The sequence below is a fragment of the Morus notabilis genome, unplaced genomic scaffold (genome assembly GCF_000414095.1).
Source record: "Morus notabilis unplaced genomic scaffold, ASM41409v2 Scaffold833, whole genome shotgun sequence".
In the NCBI taxonomy this organism is placed as follows: Eukaryota; Viridiplantae; Streptophyta; class Magnoliopsida; order Rosales; family Moraceae; genus Morus; species Morus notabilis.
The window spans coordinates 133145-152542 of record NW_010356830.1 but is presented as its reverse complement, the minus strand read 5'-3'; the positions used below and the strand labels follow the sequence as shown (position 1 = coordinate 152542).

At 32.7% G+C, this 19398-nt stretch overlaps 1 protein-coding gene across 1 annotated transcript; it reads left to right on the top strand.

The window, feature by feature from the left end:
- The first annotated feature begins 15124 nt into the window (after positions 1-15124).
- LOC21389367 (peroxidase 51) lies at positions 15125-18430 on the top strand. The gene is made up of 5 exons (XM_024161915.1): positions 15125-15205; positions 16037-16234; positions 16356-16556; positions 16826-16991; positions 17835-18430. Exons 1-5 carry the CDS (start codon positions 15125-15127, stop codon positions 18227-18229), a joined length of 1041 nt encoding a protein of 346 aa, XP_024017683.1. The 3' UTR covers positions 18230-18430.
- Positions 18431-19398: the final 968 nt, after the last annotated feature.

Here is a 19398-nt window from a genome sequence, read left to right as displayed (position 1 = left end):
CTTCCCAAGTTTTTTGGTCTGATTTCCTACCGTGGTATTTACGGTTATACTCTATGAAGCATTGCAACAACACCTCCTTTTGCATTTGATTCCAATAAAGAGTCGTGTCCTCATCCTTTCCCCTCTCAGCATCTACCACAACACACCAATGACATCATGCCGCACAAAACAATGCCACAAACAAAATCAAGTAACAACATGACACAACAACACAAACAAATAAGTATTAACTGAAATAATGGGAATTATTGATTGATGGATTATGAGAGGTGTGTGTGTGTGTTTTAAGTTTGTTTGATATGGGGAGTGAGAAAAATATATTTGGTATTTAAAGGATGAATTCACTACTTCAGGACAGGAACAGAGGAGCTCACATATATAATTTGTTTGTTTTTTTTTTTTGGGTGGTGTGGGGGATTAAAATTAGAAAAGTCCAAAAGATTGAAAGTAAATGCGAAACTGTAATGGATAATGATTGCAGATGTCAAGGCAATGAAGCCTTGCATACGTGTTCCCCTGTTACGATTGCAGATGTCACACCTCACATACATGTTCTATCTCATTCTCTCCCTCTAATTCTTTGTACATATTCAGTGCAACACAACCAATATTGTTTCCCCTGTTATCTATCCAACAGATTGTATCCCAAATGTACAAAGCTAAGCTATTCACAATAGTTCTATATCACTTCCATGACTAAACAAAACTTCAAACGCTTTCAATCCCAATATCAGGGGCCAAGACATATTCGTAATATCATTTTTAATGTCAAAAATCAAATGGCAAGCAAACCAACACAGAGATCTGTTAAACAAATAACCTCAAAGGAATAAGTGGGAGAGTATTTACTGTGTTTGATCATGTAGATGACAGCGGATCCTCTGCTTCGATAACCCCCAAACACGAGTACGACAGAGCTGCTAAAGAAGTTTGCCAACGGCAACGACAACGGAAACACCTATACCGGGGACAACGGCTAGACACTCAAAAATGACGTTCCACGGAGCAATTGTCTCCGTTTTGAAAATTGAAGAAAACGAGGAAGATGAAGGAGTGGATTTAGGGTTTGTTCTTTGTTTCATAATCAAGAAAATGGGTGGTCTTTGAGGGATTTATGGGTGAACAATGAAGGGAAAAACCAGGGACCCTCAATTTGCACAAGCCCAACGAATCAGAACTGCATCCGCGGCTGATGAAGATGAGACCTTTCTCAGGGAATCCGATTGTAGCAGATGGGAGATGATGAGAGAAGAGAGAAAGCTTTCCCTTTCTCGTGAGCCCAACAGTAAGCCCAACAGTAAGTAGCTTTGGGAAAGAATGAGGGATGACAGGCAACGGTAATACGCGCCTGTAAAACGGCTGTTATGCAGAGAATCTCCACTGTAGCGGACAAACTCGAGTAATTGGAATTCAAGGGGTAGGTGATGTTTCCTAACTCTAATTCATACTCGAGTATTGAATTCAAGTTTGGGTTACCAAACGCAATACTGGACCTAAAACTCAACCGCAGCTAGGCTAACTCAAATTTAATCCATGAAACGAACCCCCCTAAATCTGTAGGGCGCATTTTGAATGTTATTATATATATATGAGGCGATGTTTTGAACTGTTTTGAACAATTAGAGGGCATTTTGAAATATAATATATATTTCAAGGGGTATTTTGAAATATTAGGGAGTCTTTACGAGGAGCAAGCTATTTTGTTCCACTAGTGAGGACTATATGGCCCGTTATAAATTTTTAAAACAAACTTACACAGATTTAACCGTTAAAAAACTAATCCTATTATTAAAAATGATTGTCCTCAATGGTGGAGCAAAATAGCTTGTTCCACCGTAAAGATTCCTTTAATATTAATAACTTTCATTAAAGGGTTATGTAGCATACTATACTTTTTGAATTTTTAAAGGGGATTGCTAATTTTATCATATCGTTATTAATACAAACTTTCCTTTATATCTGTATATCTAGGCCATGTTTGGTATGTAGGATATGACAACATTAGAAAGGATAATTTTAGGATAATGGATTGGAATGTATAAGAAAGGACATAATTAAATTTTAGTTTAATCTAATCCCATGTTTGGTGATATGTTATTAGAATAAGGGTATTTTTGCAAAAAATTTAAAAATTTGAGATGAAATTGTAATTTTTAAAAATTTAAGAGGGCAACAATATAATTTTATAAAATTTATTGTATCATATAAAAATTACATTTTAACCCCTTAATTTAAAAAAAAGTACAATTAGGCTCCAAATTTTATAAGAATTTACAAATAGATTCTTAATGGTTTTTAAAATGTGCTCTAGTTAAAAGTTATCTCATTCTTCAGTAGGGATAGCAACGTCCCCTTCTAAAGGGATTTGAGCATAGTCTGGATAAAAAATTATCCAATCCAGTCCTTTAAAAATGTTCAACAAATACAGTATTAATATTTAATTCTATCCCCTTCTAGAAAAAAATAATCCTATCTAATCCTCCCTAATCTTGTATACTAAACGGGCCCTAATGCACTATTCAAGGTTTTTTTTTTTCTTAGTTTTTTTCTTTTTCGAAGAGGCTCAGGCTGCCCAATGAAAAAAGTTAAGAAAATCATTAATTTTTTTACTCATTGTAGGTTTCTAGAACATTTGACCATACAATCTCAATTTCTTACCCACAAAAAAAGATTGGATATTACTACCTAATTTTTCTAACGTTAATATACTATAGAAAAATCTCAAATTCTTCTACCTCCATAATTTACATGTATGTTCTAACTTGTATCTCATCACTTTCATCATAGAATTAGTACAACATTTATTATCGTACTTGTATCTCATCGTTTTAATCATAGAATTAGTACTTGTATCTCATAGGTTTAATCATAGAATTAATACTTGTATCTCATCCTTTTAATCATAGAATTAGTTCGATTAGAATTAGTACTTGTATCTCATCGTTTTAATCATATAATTAATACAACATTTATTGTCGTATAATTAATACAACATTTATTGTCTAATCATATAATTAATACAACATTTACTGTCGTATAATTAATACAACATTTATTGTCATATTAATAAAGAACTTGTATAATTAATACACCATTTATTGTCGTATTAATAAAGAAATATTGTCGTATTAATAAAGAACTTGATTGTATAATTGTCGTATAAATAAAGAACTCGATTGTATAAAACCAGATTGTATGAAACACAAACTTGTCATACTTGTCTATCTTCATCTCTGTTGAGTTCTCATATGAACATTCAATAATTTATAACTTGTGAGGAAAAGAATTATGTGAAAAACAATGTTTGATATTAAATTAATATAAATTATTCTATATTAATAATAATTGGAAAGAGTTAAGAAGTGTTCGTAAACTGAACAATTTGAAATAAAGGGCTAAACGCTCATTTTATAGGCTTTAGATCGCTTCCATTTTGTTTTCAAACCAATGTGGGACTAGATTCCCTTTTTATTTTGTCAAAGATCAAACAGAATTTGACAAAGATTTGCAAGTCTTCCCCAACCCACAACCAATACTACAATTTCGTGAAGAACAAAGTAAATTCGATACCTTCAAAAAGGTTGAAGTTGGATTACTACAATTTCGTGAAGAACAAGCAAATTCGCAACCTTCAAAAAGGTTAGGAATAATTTTGACAAATATCCCTTAAAATGGTACCATTAAGAATTTTTAAGTCTTAACATTGGCCTATTGAATTTTGTCCATTTAGAGTAAGTAATTTGACATATTATTATCGGTAATTTGACAAATATCACCCGCTGTGGGTCTCTGGTCGCCGGTGACGGGCGTAATTTAACAGATTATTACTTAAAATTTGAAAAATTATTATTTATAATTTGACAGATTATTATCAAAGGGGTAGTCTATCACAACAAAAGAGTTAAACTCCAAAAAAATGTGTTTAAAGATCAGTTTTTGTAATTTTCTGAAAAGATTGGCTTCAACTCTAGATTGCAGCCAAAGGGCTTCTGCCTCTATATGTTGTACCCTACTACGGGCTTTTGATAGAGAACCAACAAATTGAACACGTTGGTGTAAGTTTTACTATATATTTTTTTCAATTAATTTTTAGCGACTCTTTTTTCTTCTTTAATTTTTAGTAATTTATTTCCCTCATTTTTTTTGGGTTTCAATGATCAATCTGAGATGAAAATTTTGCAGAGATATAACCTCCGAAAGTGATAACAGACTATCATAAGACACGTGTTGAGCACCGTTTTGATTCCCTAGTGATCTATTCAAGTATGTATGTTTTTTTTTGCCGTCAATTAATGTTTTAGTTTAATCCACTAAAAAAGGACATGTCATTTAAAACAGAGTGAAAATGGATGTCGTTGATCTCCAATATTATTTTTCCTTGGTTTTTTTAAAAACTACATGTGATTATTTTAATGTGGTTTTCTCAAGTTACAACGCCTAGTCAATTGTTTTTAAGCGACATGTCGTTTTCTTATGCAGACAACGACTTGTCGTAAGGTAGAATAGCAAAAATGAATGTCGTTTTATTCAATGCGATTGTCCTTACTTTAAAAATTACACGTCACTTATTTTAATATCCCCTCGGAATCTACATAATAAAAAACTCAATATTTGGTATTGATTACACGTTTTTCAACCAAAACGGCGACATTGTAAAAATTATATGTCATTTATTTTAATATTCTCTCAGAATCTATGGCCTTGTTCATTTCACCGATTCGAGTTTTCAGTTTTAGGTTTTTACAGTAAAAAGCTCTAAAAAAATGTCACATCTAACTTTTTTTACTACAGTAAAAGCTCTCACAAAATGTCACATCTCAGCTCGAATTAAAAACTTGAATCCGCAAAGTAAACGAGGCTTATATAATAGAAATCTCAATCTTTGATACTGATCACGCGTTTTTCAACCAAAACGGCGACGTTTTAGTTGAAAATATGTGAACAATCCACCCGTTGTTACATTTTTTTTTTCGCTCCCCAAGGTTTTGTTTCCCTTTCATTTTAGGCCCTTTTCCTCCCTTTTTTGGCTACTTGCCTTAAAACTTAATTTTTTTTAATTTTAGTTTATTTTTTTGACTTTTATATATTTTAAATAATAACACGGTAATTAAAATTTAATACACAATTATTCTCCACGTGCATAGCACGTATTCATCAGCTAGTCAATATATAGAAGTGCAGATGAGACTTCCTGTTTTCAACCAAAACGGTAACAGCCCCCCTCCTCTTTTTTTTTTTTTTTTCCTTTCTTTTCTTTCTTTTCTTTTTATCCTAAAATTTACTTTTTTTTTTTTCAATTTAGCCCTTTTTTAACCTTTTCTTTTTGCTCTAAAACTTTCATTTTTTTTTTCATTTTGCTTCATACTTTATTTTTCTGTCATTTTGGTTCCTTTCGCCTTAAAAATTATTTATTTTTCATTTCGCTCTTTTTTATTTATTTTTTTTACTTCTTGTTTAAAACTTTATTTTTTTTTTATTTTGGTTCCTTTTTAAGATTTTATATTCAAATTTTATATGCTTTTAAATGTGTTTGACTTACAAGACTTTATTTAAAAAAAAATTATTGTGACGTACATTTTTCTTCCTCTATAGCTTTACGCCTTATTTAATTGCAACTATTTTTTTAATATACGTATTTTTTCTAATTTCTTTCTCTTTCGTTACTTTAAAATACACTTTTTGCCTTACTTTACTCATATTAACAAAATTTCTTTCATATGTACTAGTTCTTAATAAAATTTAACACACGAATTACTCTCAACGTGCGTAGCACGTTAACCTCATATATTACTACAATATATCATTTGTGCACACACAAATCGTTTGTCGTTTTTATTTTTATTGTTATTTCAACTGAACATAATGACAAAATGGTTTTTTTTTCCTTTTTTTAGGCAAAAATGACACGGATTACCTTTGGTTGGTTTGAGGGTTGAGGTGGGTTTAAACTAAAAAGTCAACTTATATTTGGTTGCATAATATTTAGAAAAAAGAGATAAATATCTCTTAAAATGCATAAGTCTGAATTTTTACTCTTTACTCTTGATTAATACCCTTTTTAGTAAAATAATTATATTAGTCGACAAAATATAAATCAAGAGTAAGGGTAAAAATCAAGACTCATACATTTTAAAAAAAAATTTATCAATTTTCTCATAACATTTTGAACTTAAATTTGGGTTTAAGGTTCAATATTACAAAAAAATTGAAGATTAAACTCAACTTTACCCCTAGCCTCCTTCCCTTCCCCTAAAGTTCTTAAGGTTTTAACCTATTTTATTCTTAAAACTCAACCCAAAGGTTCCCACCAACTATTTTCACTCACATTTTTTTTTTAAAAAATCATAGTTTTAATAATGTAACTAAATGTTGGTTCAAACTTTATTTCTTGTTTAGACTTTATTAGGTCCGTTTTTCGGTCGGTGTCACAAAGAGTGTTGCAACACTTGTTGTAACACTGATGACAGAAAAAGTGTCGACAAATATGTTTTTCTTTTAATTTAGTTCCAGTGATTGTGAGTGCAATAAAATAACAGAAAGCATAAAGAACACACGAAAATAGTATCGCAGTTCGATGCACACACATACTCTGTGAGGCCATGCTCAGACAGTGAACAATCCACTAAAATCAAGGATTACAAACACCAATCGGACTTATACACCCAAGGACTCCCTCCTTGATGATGTCACCATTGCCTAGAATCTCTTTAATGGCCTTGTCCAGCGAGCACCACTCGTCTTCAAACTGCACGGTGAAATCTCTTCGGCTGGCAGTGCGCTTTCTCCCGAAAGCTTCTAATCCTTCTCCCAAAGGACGATCTTCAATCAACACATAAAGACTCACTCTCACATAGACTTTTTCTGAATATTTCTTCTATAAAAATCATGCCCTATAATATGGCATTGAATTGCTTTTTAAAACCATAAAACACAAAAGGCTCATTTTTTCTCTTCCAAGCAATCTTCCTGTTCACAGACATGGTGTATATAAAGATATAGCAGCACCTTGCCCAAAGAACCACCACCGGCCATCCATCCACAAATCCCACGTTGACCAAACTTTCAAAAAAATACTTTTTCCAAAATAGGTTGCTGCCCTCAATCAAGATAATATTCCACCAACAGATTTTTCCATACAAGAATTCCATTAATCCCCAAAATCAACATTTCCCAAAAGATAATAGTCGAATCAACATAAATGCAGAAGATCCCATTTATGCTCTAAAAACTGATGCAGTACTTTCCATCTCTCCGACATCTTCTAAGATCTCCAAGAATCTTCGTGATTTCACAAGCAATTAAATCTCCTCAAATCTCCTTTATTAAACACCAGTTGTCAAAAGTATATGTTTTTGAATTTTTTACAACCAATGCCAACAAATTACTAACTAAAGTCCTAACAATCTCTCCCTTTGACATTTTTTGACAAAACTAACACAAGTTCCTATTTTCAATAAAAATTCAAAAAAAAAAAAAACTAGACAAATCATAAAAGTACAATGTTCTCCCCCTTTTGACAAAAATAAGCCAAAATAAAAATAATACTAATAGAAAAAATGTTTTAGAAGCTGTTGTCGCAGAAAGTGTTGTAACACCAGATGGAACACTCGGTATAAACTTTCTTGCAAATCACATTCTAATTCACTGATTTCTGTAACTTGCTCCCCCTAAGTCCTCTACGAGTCTTACTCCCCCTGAGTATGATATTCTCCCATGCATATTGCTTTTAACACCTATCAAAAGCTTTGAGTGATCATTACCACAATACCCACAGTTAGTAGTACATGCTTTAAAAGAATTATAAGCCTCATAACACCTTAAATCACATTTCCTTACCCACACACGTCTAGGAAATTTGTTTTGCACATCAACCTTCATTTTAGGTGTCCTTGTGAATGCGAAATTCGGTTGATTAATGATCATGCCTCTTTTTAAAGCATTCAAGTATTTGTAACATCTAGGTATAATGTGGCCAGACAAATTACAATAGTGACATGTAGGAACAAACCTTCTTGACTTATGCTGAGGGCGTGAGATAACAACTTTCTTACGAGAGATAATTTGAGGCTCAGGTGTGGGTGTCTCCTTCACAAATATTGTATTGGACGTTGAGCATTCACTAGTATAACCAAGTCCATGATGATCACTACTTGCTTTTCCTATGGAGAGAATATGATCCAATTTGGTAGTGCCGAAATTCATCATCTTCAAATTTTTCTGAGTGTTCTCCAGTTCTACCCTTGTGTCCTGCTGCTTTTTCTCATTTTCAGCAGCTTGAAATTCATAGTTTATGACAGCCCTTTTAAGCACATCCTTCTCTTTAACAAGCTCATCAACTCGCTCCGGTAGAGACTTATTCATTTCACACACTTTAACCTATTTGCTGAACATTGTTTTATAGGATTCTTGTATGGCATCAATAGTCAACTCCTCACCATCACTGTTACTTTCATAATCTGAAAAATCTCCTTCATTTTCACTGAATCTGTTATAGGCAGTGTTGCAACACTGTCTGTGACACCTTTTGTAATACTGTATGCAGAAACACCTTGATCAGTATAAACATTGAAAGAAACATAGTTACTCACATGGTCTTCATCCTCCTAACTACCTTTAGAGTCTTCATCACTCCACGTCGCATTCAGAGACTTCTTCTTCTTCTTTAGAGTGTTGGCACACTCGGATTGAATGTGGCCGTAACCGTCGCATTCCCGGCATTGAATACCCCTATTTTTTGTCTTCATCTCTGTGTTATTTGCTGCAGCTTTATTCTTCTGGAAATGATTGACATTGCCAAAGTTTGGCCTTTTTTTCTTCTTGTTGAACTTCTTAGTGCCATCAAGTAGTAGGGAGCGTGAAACCGAACTTCTTTCTTTTAGAAAATCCATCACTGCTACAACAGACCAACTCCTAAAATATCACCAAACAAAAGGTTAGTAAACATCTCTGATACCAATTGTTAGGTCCGTTTTTCGGTCGGTGTCACAAAGAGTGTTGCAACACTTGTTGTAACACTGATGACAGTAAAAGTGTTGACAAATTTGTTTTTCTTTTAATTTAGTTCCAGTGATTGTGAGTGCAATAAAATAATAGAAAGCATAAAGAACACACGAAAATGGTATTGCAGTTTGGTGCATACACCTACTCTGTGGGGCCATGCCCAGACAGTGAACAATCCACTAAAATCAAGGATTACAAACACTAATCGGACTTATACACCCAAAGACTCCCTCCTTGATGATGTTGCTGTTACCTAGAATATCTTTAATGGTCTTGTCCAGCGAGCACCACTCGTCTTCAAACTGCACGGTGAAATCTTTTCGGCTGGCAGTGCGCTTTCTCCTGAAAGCTTCTAATCCTTTTCCCAAAAGACGATATTCAATCAACACATAAAGACTTACTCTCACATAGACTTTTTATGAATATTTCTTCTATAAAAATCATGCCCTATAATATGCCCTTAAATTGCTTTTTAAAACCATAAAACACAAAGGCTCATTTTTTTCTCTTCCAAGCAATCTTCCCGTTCACGGACGTGGTGTATATAAAGATATAGCAGCATCTTGCCCAAAGAACCACCACCGGCCATCCATCCACAAATCCCACGTTGACCAAACTTTCAAAAAAATACTTTTTCCAAAACAGGTTGCTGCCCTCAATCAAGATAATATTCCACCAACAGATTTTTCCATACAAGAATTCCATTAATCCCCAAAAGTCAACATTTCCCAAAAGATAATAGTCGAATCAACATAAATGCAGAAGATCCCATTTATGCTCTAAAAACTGATGCAGTACTTTCCATCTCTCCTACATCTTCTGAGATCTCCAAGAATCTTCGTGATTTCACAAGTAATTAAGGGTACGTTCTTTTGTTTAAAAAATTTAAAAAAAGACAATTTTAATTTTAATTTTATTTAAATTTACGTTTTTTTAAGTTTTAATTTTATTTAATTTTATTCAACTTTATTCAAGTTCTAACTTCAACTCAAGTTACCCCAAAAGTCAACATTTCCCAAAAGATAATAGTCGAATCAACATAAATGCAGAAGATCCCATTTATGCTCTAAAAACTGATGCAGTACTTTCCATCTCTCCTACATCTTCTGAGATCTCCAAGAATCTTCATGATTTCACAAGTAATTAAATCTCTTCAAATCTCTTTTATAAACGCCAATTGTCAAAAATATTTGCTTTTGAATTTTTTACAACCAATGCCAATAAATTACTAACTAAAGTCCTATGTTAGACTTCACATTACTAAATGCCAATTTAAATTATAAAAAGGTTATATATAACTTCAAACCCACACCATTTAAACTTATGAAGCGAAAAGGGTCATAATGTTCGTAAAGATGTTGGAAATACCTCGTGCGGTTTAGTTTACGTCGTTTTCCCTTCAAGAACAAAAATCTGGACACCTTTCAAATTTAATGTAGTCGTCAGGTTATGCCAAATGATACTTCGTTTTTCCAACTAAGACGTGGCGAAACGTAAACAAAATAAAAGACATGTATTTAAAAGATGTAAAATACACACTTAAAATCTTGAAACTAAATTCGGATAATGTAGTAAATAGTAAATATGAAACTAAATTAGAAAAATGGTAGATTTTAAATCTATCTAAAGTAAATAACAATTTACTCGTATTAATATTTTATTTACAATTAGTAAAATAATTTTTTTTCACATAAATTTTCTTTTTTTAATTGTTAAAAAGATTTTTTCCCCATAAATAAAAATTTTTTACTACATAAATTATATTTACGTAAACTAGATATTATGGGACAATATGAGAATTTAGGCTTGTAGCATTATCATGCGTTTGGACACTAACGATGGCCTTGCTGCGAATGTGGACTCATTTGTCTACCATCTCCGTATATCTTTGTATTGAGTCTAATTTTGACAGATACCTCTTTAAATACCTATTTGTATTGGTAGTTTTAAGATTTTTATCTTTTATTTTTTATTAATAATTTTTTTAATTAAATAATTACACTAACAAAAGAATATTTATCAAGAATAAGAGGTAAATGTCCAAACTCATACACTTAAATTCTCTATTTTTTTGTGTATTTTTATTTTATTATTATTATTTATCCTCTTGTTTTTATATTGGTGCTTGGCTGGGCCACACATTTTTCGTTCTCGTGATTCATATATAGCTTATGCATTTCCAGTATCATGTTTGGTGTTAAGTGAGCACTCGAAAACATTCTACATTTGTGAAATGCGAAAACTAAAGCGTGGCCCACCCATATTATACATTCAGAAAAATCACCCTGAGTTCTTAATTCCTATCCAATCTGGGCCCAAGTTGGGCCGTTCGGTTCGCTAATTCGAGTTTTTAATTCGAGTTGAGATGTGATGTTGTGTAAAAATTTTTTACTGTAGCAAAAAAGTTAGATGTGACTGTTTCTGAGAGCTTTTTACTGTAGCAAAACTCGAATTCTAAACTCAAATAAATAAAAAGAACGAGATTTTTGGACAGAAATCTTCTTTTAATGAAGGTAACGTATACGAATGTCATCCATGTCATGCGTCAAAACTTTAATTTAGAGGAGAAAGATATACAATTAGCAATATCTCGATTTTTTATACGATATATGGCTTCGATAATTAAGTAGAGTTGGACATGAATTAGCTAGATAAGTAAATGGAACAGAATTTTTACTTGGAGGTTTTGAATTGAATATAATGCATTAGATATGTATATATATACACGCACACATATACACGAGAGAAGGATAGGAGTTCGGTTTTGCTTGATCAGACTCGTGTTTGACAGCCCAATGGTAACGCCTTTATACCAAATATAATATTTAGGCTTCTTGTCTGGCTAATGTGTCGTGCGACGTGTAGTGTATGGTAGAATGAGTAAAAACTAAGGTTCCATTCATTTTACTAATTTAGAGTTTGAGTTTTGTTACAGTAAAAAATTTTAAAAAACAGTCACATCTAAATTTTTTATTATAGTAAAAAATTCTCACATAAAGTTACATCTAAACTCGAATTAAAAACTCAAATAAGTAAACTGAATGAACCCTGAACCTATGTTTCAACTAGAATTAAGTTTGGACCGTTCTATTGGTGGGCACACAGAGACTTTTATGGTGTGTTTGGTAAGGGGATTCGTACCCTGATTCGAATCATGGTTCATGGTTCGCTATAGTGTTTTCTTTCATAAAAAATACACTTAAATCAAAAATGATTTTAATCTCATGATTCTAATCCATGAACCAAACGTCTCCTTAAAGTTACCAAAGAGGAAAAAAAAAGAAAAAAAAAGAAAGAAACAAAGGAAGGAACAAAGCATTGAAGCAGTGTCCAAAGTTTATGTACCGCAAAACATTCTTTTGATCCATAGAATCTATATTATAATTAGCAACAGTTGTGACTTTTTGTTTTTGGGGATGCAATCATATAAATACTGTTGGAGACTAACTTAATCACTAAAAGGTGGTTGTTATCTATAATTACAATCATGATCATATACTTGATTAAGAATGCCAATCACAATCGTCTTATATTGATTTTACAACAAATTATTAAGAAAATACTCATTGAAAACCATCTAAAAAAGACGTTTGAAAAGTGAGCACTGTCTTGGATACCAAAAAGGCCCTTAACAAAACCTGCATTTTGCTCAAATTTGAGTTCCAATTTGAATTGAACTTCAAATAATTAGAAATAGTAAAATACTAGAAAGTGAAGAGGGCTCTTGCAAAAACTATGGGACCAACAAAAGAAACCATTTTATCTAACTAACATTAAAAAAATGGCACATCACTTTATGGGGTAAAGATGTTTCAATTATGACGGCTTTGATTGCATGTAATTAATTACGTTTAAATTATGGTTGTGGACCTTATGATTAGGCAAATTGCCCCTTGAATTATTAGCATTTTTTTTTTTCACAATTTCCTCGTTTCTATTCTTATGAGAAAGGGACGCACTAATCTAATGCATAATTATAGTCCCAGCAAAGACGGTAAGAATTCATGCATGATGCTCTACCTTTTTCACAGTTGCGCGCCATCCCTTCCTTCCATCATTTTCCTCTTATGTTATGACTCTAATATATAGTTGGTAACATAAAGTTGAAGTGCATTTATGGTAGAGAAGGTTATTTTTGCTCCACCAGTAGATTAGTTTGTGTTTTAATTATTTAGATTAGTTTTCAACGGTTTGATATACAGTTAGAGCAGTTATACACACGTATATAGATCTAAACAATAAAAAAAATAAAAACTAAGCTAACAACAATTTCTACTAATTATAGTGCAAAATAACTTTCTCCACTGTAAAGACATTAAAAAATGAGGGATTCAAAGTAAAATTCTAAATTTTACAGCTTGAAAAAAAAAAACAAAAAAACAAAAAAGTCAACCTTCTTCCCACGTTGGATCCAAATCTGTTTGCTGTGAGGTTCCATCTGTATTATCTATATGGTTATTATAAAATAAGGGAAAACTATATTTTGGCCTAAAGTTTCATGTTTGACTGGGACTTCCTACCAACTTTTGTTTTTAATTTTCATCAAACATAGATGAAGTTAGGCTTTACCTATCCAAATTCAAGTTAAAAATGAAGAAAAATAAATAAATAAATGCCATACGTCATACAAAAACGTGACAGCTTACTAGTTACTACTAGCCAAGTGAGTTACTCTAGCTAGCTGTTAAGCATATGAAAGACCAGAAAACAAACATCAATCATTAACAAAATTACAAAAGCAGTAGACGAGTTACGTATATGACTGGCCAATAGCAATAATAATAATAGTAAATATTCCAATCGTATTCCCCTAGGAAATAAACAATCATTATCATCTTGACTAAATATAGATCGATACATCTATTATTTTTCTTTTTTATTTCTTATTTAATTCTCGAAACCAGGACTGTTGATGTTTATACAATTAGTCAACGAGCCGGTTTCTTAATTAACTTCTTAAGTTGAATATGAATTTGATATTAGTTTCGATTTGAACTCTTAAGACAAAGAGTAAAAGAAAGGCCGCGAGATTAATTTATGTTTACACATAATCGTTTTTTCTAGTAGATATTACCACACTCGTGAATGTTTTGGTGTTTGAAACATGTTGGTTGGTGGAAGTTGCCAAAGGGACATCAATTAATTTAGCACCCCATTGGCAACTACGTTAAACAATATAAAACGTTATAGTGATTAGTAAATATAACTAATTAAGTATTTTAAAGGGCTAATTCTTTTATAGCACGATTGTTTTTTTTTTTTTTTTTTTTTTTTTCAGGAATAGTTCATTAGGATTTTTTTTGTGTGACTATCGCGTCATATTATTCTACTAATTATCTACAATCATTACACTGCACAATATGATGATTTGTGGTAATTACGACAATGATATAAAATAAAATAATCAAAATTAAAAAACCATATTTTGGTATTAATTCTTTATTTCCGTTTTGGCTTAGAGAGATTAATAGGATAGTTATTTCTACTTTTTCCCCCCTCCCTCGTTTCCCCCTAATGCAAGAATGTCTAGTCCTTGGACTTTTAAGAATTAAGCCAAAACCTCCCGCAAAAAAAAAAAAAAATAAATAAAAATAATAATAATAAATAAATAGATAAATAAAATAAAATAAAAATCAAGGCAAATCACAACTGCTACATACATTCCCCTACTCAAACTCCATATATCTAGTTAATTATTAACTAATTCAATTTTTCTTTTTTATTATGGAGTACATTCCCCCTACTCAAACTCCATATATCTAGTTAATTATTAACTAATAGTTATTTCTACATTTTCCCCCCTCCCTCGTTTCCCCCTAATGCAAGAACGTCTAGTCCTTGGACTTTTAAGAATTAAGCCAAAACCTCCCACAAAAAAAAAAAATAATAAATAAGTAAATAAATAAATAAATAGATAAATAAATAAAATAAAATAAAATAAAAATCAAGGCAAACCACAACTGCTACATACATTCCCCTACTACTCCATATATCTAGTTAATTGTTAACTAATTCAATTTTATTTTTTATTTTTTATTATGGAGGTCTTACTTAACTAACTAGTTTGCACATCTACCTCGTAGTTGGGACCATTTTAATATTTTGGTCAACAAACACGGCACACATGTTTGCAGGCGTGGTTCTGAGCACGTATGTTTGTCCTTCATGCTGGACCATATCACAACTGGTATGTGATGATATGCAGGTATGACTAGAAAGGTTGCCTTGCAAGCATATATTCTCCTTTTTTTTTTCTTTTTTCCCCATTGCTCAACTTGTTCTTTTTCACCTAATTAACCCCAACAAATCCCTAATTTCTCTAATACCCATGTCAAGTTTTCTAAAGTTCATAAACATCCCCGGAAGTAGCAAGAATTGGCCAACTCTTTATATATATTAATATTGACCGTCTAATAGTAAGCGTGGAAGGCCCCAGGAAGAAGCCTTAACGCGCATGCCACTTTCCGATTATGCCCATTTTAGCGACGGCTTTTCCTTTTTCTGTTTACTCTCTACGTGTCCCGTATGAGAATTTCTCTTCTTCTTATTTATTTTTCTTTTTATTATTATTATTTTTTTTGGGAGTAAGTATCATTCTTTAAGTAATTAGTAGTCTAATATTGGGACGACGAGCTGAGCAGCAAAGCATAAGACGAAGGCGGCGACTAACATAGCTAAAAACAAACAGTGTCACATTTAAAAATAAAAATAAAATAAAAATGCTTAGATAGAAATACTTGATGACTTTCTTCTTCACTGCTGTTAGATTGTCATTTTCCATATGCTATAGAAAGATTCTCATAACCCCAACTGGCACTTTGACAGATATTACCTTTCTCTTTCAATATATTATATATATAGATTCCTTTAACCACTTCAGCTCTGCCACAATTAGTACATATATATATATATATATACATACATATACACGGATATATATATCATTTAGCACTCACTGGCCTCCTTTATCCTACAAGCAATTACAACTTTTGATATCACAACAATAATAATATGGGTCAGTTAAATCTTGTATCAGTACTCATTTTGTTTTCTTTCCCTTAGTTTCTGCCTCTTTCCTTATCCCACATTGGCTCAGCTGAAAAATAACTACTACGCCAATACTTGTCCCAACGTCGAAACTCTCGTTCGAAATGCTGTCCAGAAGAAGTTTCAACAAACATTTGTCACTGTCCCCGCCACCATCCGTCTCTTTTTCCATGACTGCTTTGTCCAGGTATAAATATATATCATGAAAAATCTACATATATATATATATATATATATGTATATGTATTTGCAAGAAAATTGTGATTCAAACGAATCTTAATTAAGTAATTACATTGTTGTTGTACAAGGGTTGTGATGCTTCGGTTATAGTTGCGTCCTCTGGTGGCAACACGGCTGAGAAGGACCACTCGGACAATCTATCATTAGCTGGTGATGGGTTTGACACTGTGATTAAAGCCAAAGAGGCCGTTGATGCCGATCCCAAATGCCGAAACAAAGTCTCATGCGCCGATATCCTCGCCTTGGCCACCCGCGACGTCATCGCTCTGGTTCGATCTTCCTGCTCTCTCTCTCCTTTCTTTTTTTGTTTTTTTTTTTGTTTTTTTCATATCACAATCAACCATTGATCTTCTTCTCAATATCTTGCTCAAGAGAATCATATTTTTTTTAAGCAAAAAAAAAAAAAAAAAAAAAAAAGTTGTATTGGCTAGCTGGCGCCTAATATCCAGTCAATTTAATCATGATTCAATAACAATGTTTGCATAGTATAACGGTTGAAATAATATGTATATACATGTGACGTGGAATAATAATGCAGGCTGGTGGACCTTCGTACGCTGTGGAATTGGGAAGACTTGATGGACTAACTTCAACATCATCCAGTGTAAACGGGAAGCTTCCCCAGCCAAGCTCCAATCTGAAACAGCTCAATTCCCTCTTTGCTGCCAATGGTCTATCCCAGACAGACATGATTGCCCTCTCCGGTACAACCCCTAGCATACGACATCCACATTGTACCCAGCGTTGCATTAAAATCCCACGTCCTTTTCATTTCATTGCATGATATGAAATTTTACTTGACCTAATATTTTTTAAATGACGTGTCAAGATTTTATTGAAAGTTAGCTTAAATCCCCCGGCCCTACATTATTACTATTACACCAATTCAGTAAAAACTTTGATATATTTATGCCATGCGGGTCCCATCTCATTATATTATAATAAAGTTATAATCAAATCTGCTTCTCTAATTGATTTTATCCAAACTTGCAAATCTGTTTTTCTTGTCTGTTTCATTTAAGGCATGTTGCACGATTTTTGCTTCAAAAATACTCCAAATGAGATGTTTGTGGCGGGACTCGTCTTTTAGTGTAGCGTCTGTTTGAATGTCTTTTCAGTTGTACTCGAATTAATTATAAATACCAATGAACTACTTTTTTATGCACAAAATTCTTTTTCAAAATTCTTGAGATTTTTTTTTTCTTGGACATTTTTCATATCATACAGAATATCTCTGTTTTAAATCGTTATATTTTTATAAAAAGAGACTTTTTACAATATGTCTCTCTACTAGTAATATTAAATTTTAACCGTTAAATTTAATTAAAATTAAATTAAATTAAAAAAAATATGTAAAAATAATAATTTTAATACGCGAACTACCAATAGATCTTTTTTTTAATATAACTCCCTTTTATAAAAGATACATCAGTTTTGGATACTTTTTATTTTGCTCCTAGGCAGCATCATGCTATTCTGCACGTGCACAAAAGTTAGGAAAATTCTTAATCCTAGCTGTTCGAAAAGTTGACGTTGTGTTTTTGCAGGGGCGCACACCGTTGGATTCTCTCACTGCAACCGATTTTCGAGCAGGATATACGGCAACCCGGTGGACCCTACCCTAAACAAGACATACTTGGCCCAGCTCCGCAGCCAGTGTCCGAAGAACGTGGACCCCAACATAGCCATCAACATAGACCCAAACACTCCAAGAACCTTCGACAATGTTTACTTCAAGAATCTTCAACAGCGAATGGGTCTTCTCACATCAGATCAAGTCCTTTTCGAGGACTCAAGCTCCAGGCCCACTGTGAATGCATGGGCCAATAATAAGCAGGCCTTCGAAAACGCTTTTGTCACAGCTATCACAAAGTTGGGTCGTGTCGGAGTCAAGACCGGTAGGAATGGGAATATTCGTCGTAATTGTGGTGCTTTCAATTAAAAAAATATGGAATATTTATATTTTGCACTTGGAGAGAGCTGAAATATGAACAAAAATTTAGCTCTATTGGAGAAGGAATGAAACGACAGAAAAGGATAATTAATTTGTAGTGAAGTCTTGATCTCAATTGTAAAAGAATATTTATGTTTCATGGGTTTGTACAAGGAATAAAAACCGAGTGACAAATTGTCAAAGTTCAAAATAAAGGACAAATTTGAGCTACACTTGGTTTGTTCTTTGATGTTGGTTTTGGATGTGAAGTGGATAGTGACAAATGTGAGTTTTACTAATTTCTCTGTATTTGTCATTAATCTTTATTACTTATTGCTAATTCTAGGTTTCTCATGCCCTTCTTCTAAACGCAAATCATTAATTGAGCATTACTTGTAAGGAAGTCAATATTGTTACTATTGAACATTACTCAAAAACACCATGTCCACTTTCCAAAGAAAAAGAAAAAACCATGTCCAGTAAAGTTATTGTAGGAATTATCCTCTAATCTGCACCAAGAACACGAAAACAAAGGCTAGAGAACCGTAAACAAAATAACAAACAAGAAATCAAAGCACAAACAAAGAAAGAGACAAGCAATTTACTTGGTTCCAACTTTACAAGATCATTCAGGAACTCCACAAAACAACGTCTAACTTTCTCACCAATTTTCCCAGGAAACAAACGCTCCAAGAACCCCAATTATAAAACCCAGAATTTCTCAAGAATTTCTCTCTCAAATCTTTTGTCACATGAGTCTGTTACAAAAGCATTTTTCAAAACCAATTAACAAACTAGCCTTATATAATAAACCAGAGTCAGTCTTTAAATGTCAGCTGTCAGTGCCACATCATCATTAGTCTCCAAGCTGTAGTTTTAAAGTCAACTAGCTGTTACACCTCCAATTGAAATATCTTCTGATTTATTTACAATTTGAGACATACTTAATTGTAACAAATCTCCACCTTGGCTCCAATTGCAAATGATTTGAATTGAACTAGGAATCCCTTATTCATTAGTGTTACATTACCAAAATTCTAAGCAAGTCCAAGGCTTTCTTGAACTTGCCTACAAGAATCACTTTGGTAAGCAAGTCTGCTGGGTTTACTTCAGTAGAAATCATCACAATCTCCACTAGCTGCTTTGCAAGAATATCTCTGACGAAACGTAGTTTCACA

What these genes read in the sequence shown, in the direction of transcription:
- LOC21389367 (XM_024161915.1), top strand. Translation starts at nt 15,125, where the DNA reads ATGTTTGCAGGCGTGGTTCTGAGCACGTATGTTTGTCCTTCATGCTGG. An exon ending in TCCATGACTGCTTTGTCCAG is followed by an intron (nt 16,235 to 16,355) that starts GTATAAATATAT and finishes TTGTTGTACAAG; the next exon opens with GGTTGTGATGCTTCGGTTAT. An exon ending in AGACATGATTGCCCTCTCCG is followed by an intron (nt 16,992 to 17,834) that starts GTACAACCCCTA and finishes GTGTTTTTGCAG; the next exon opens with GGGCGCACACCGTTGGATTC.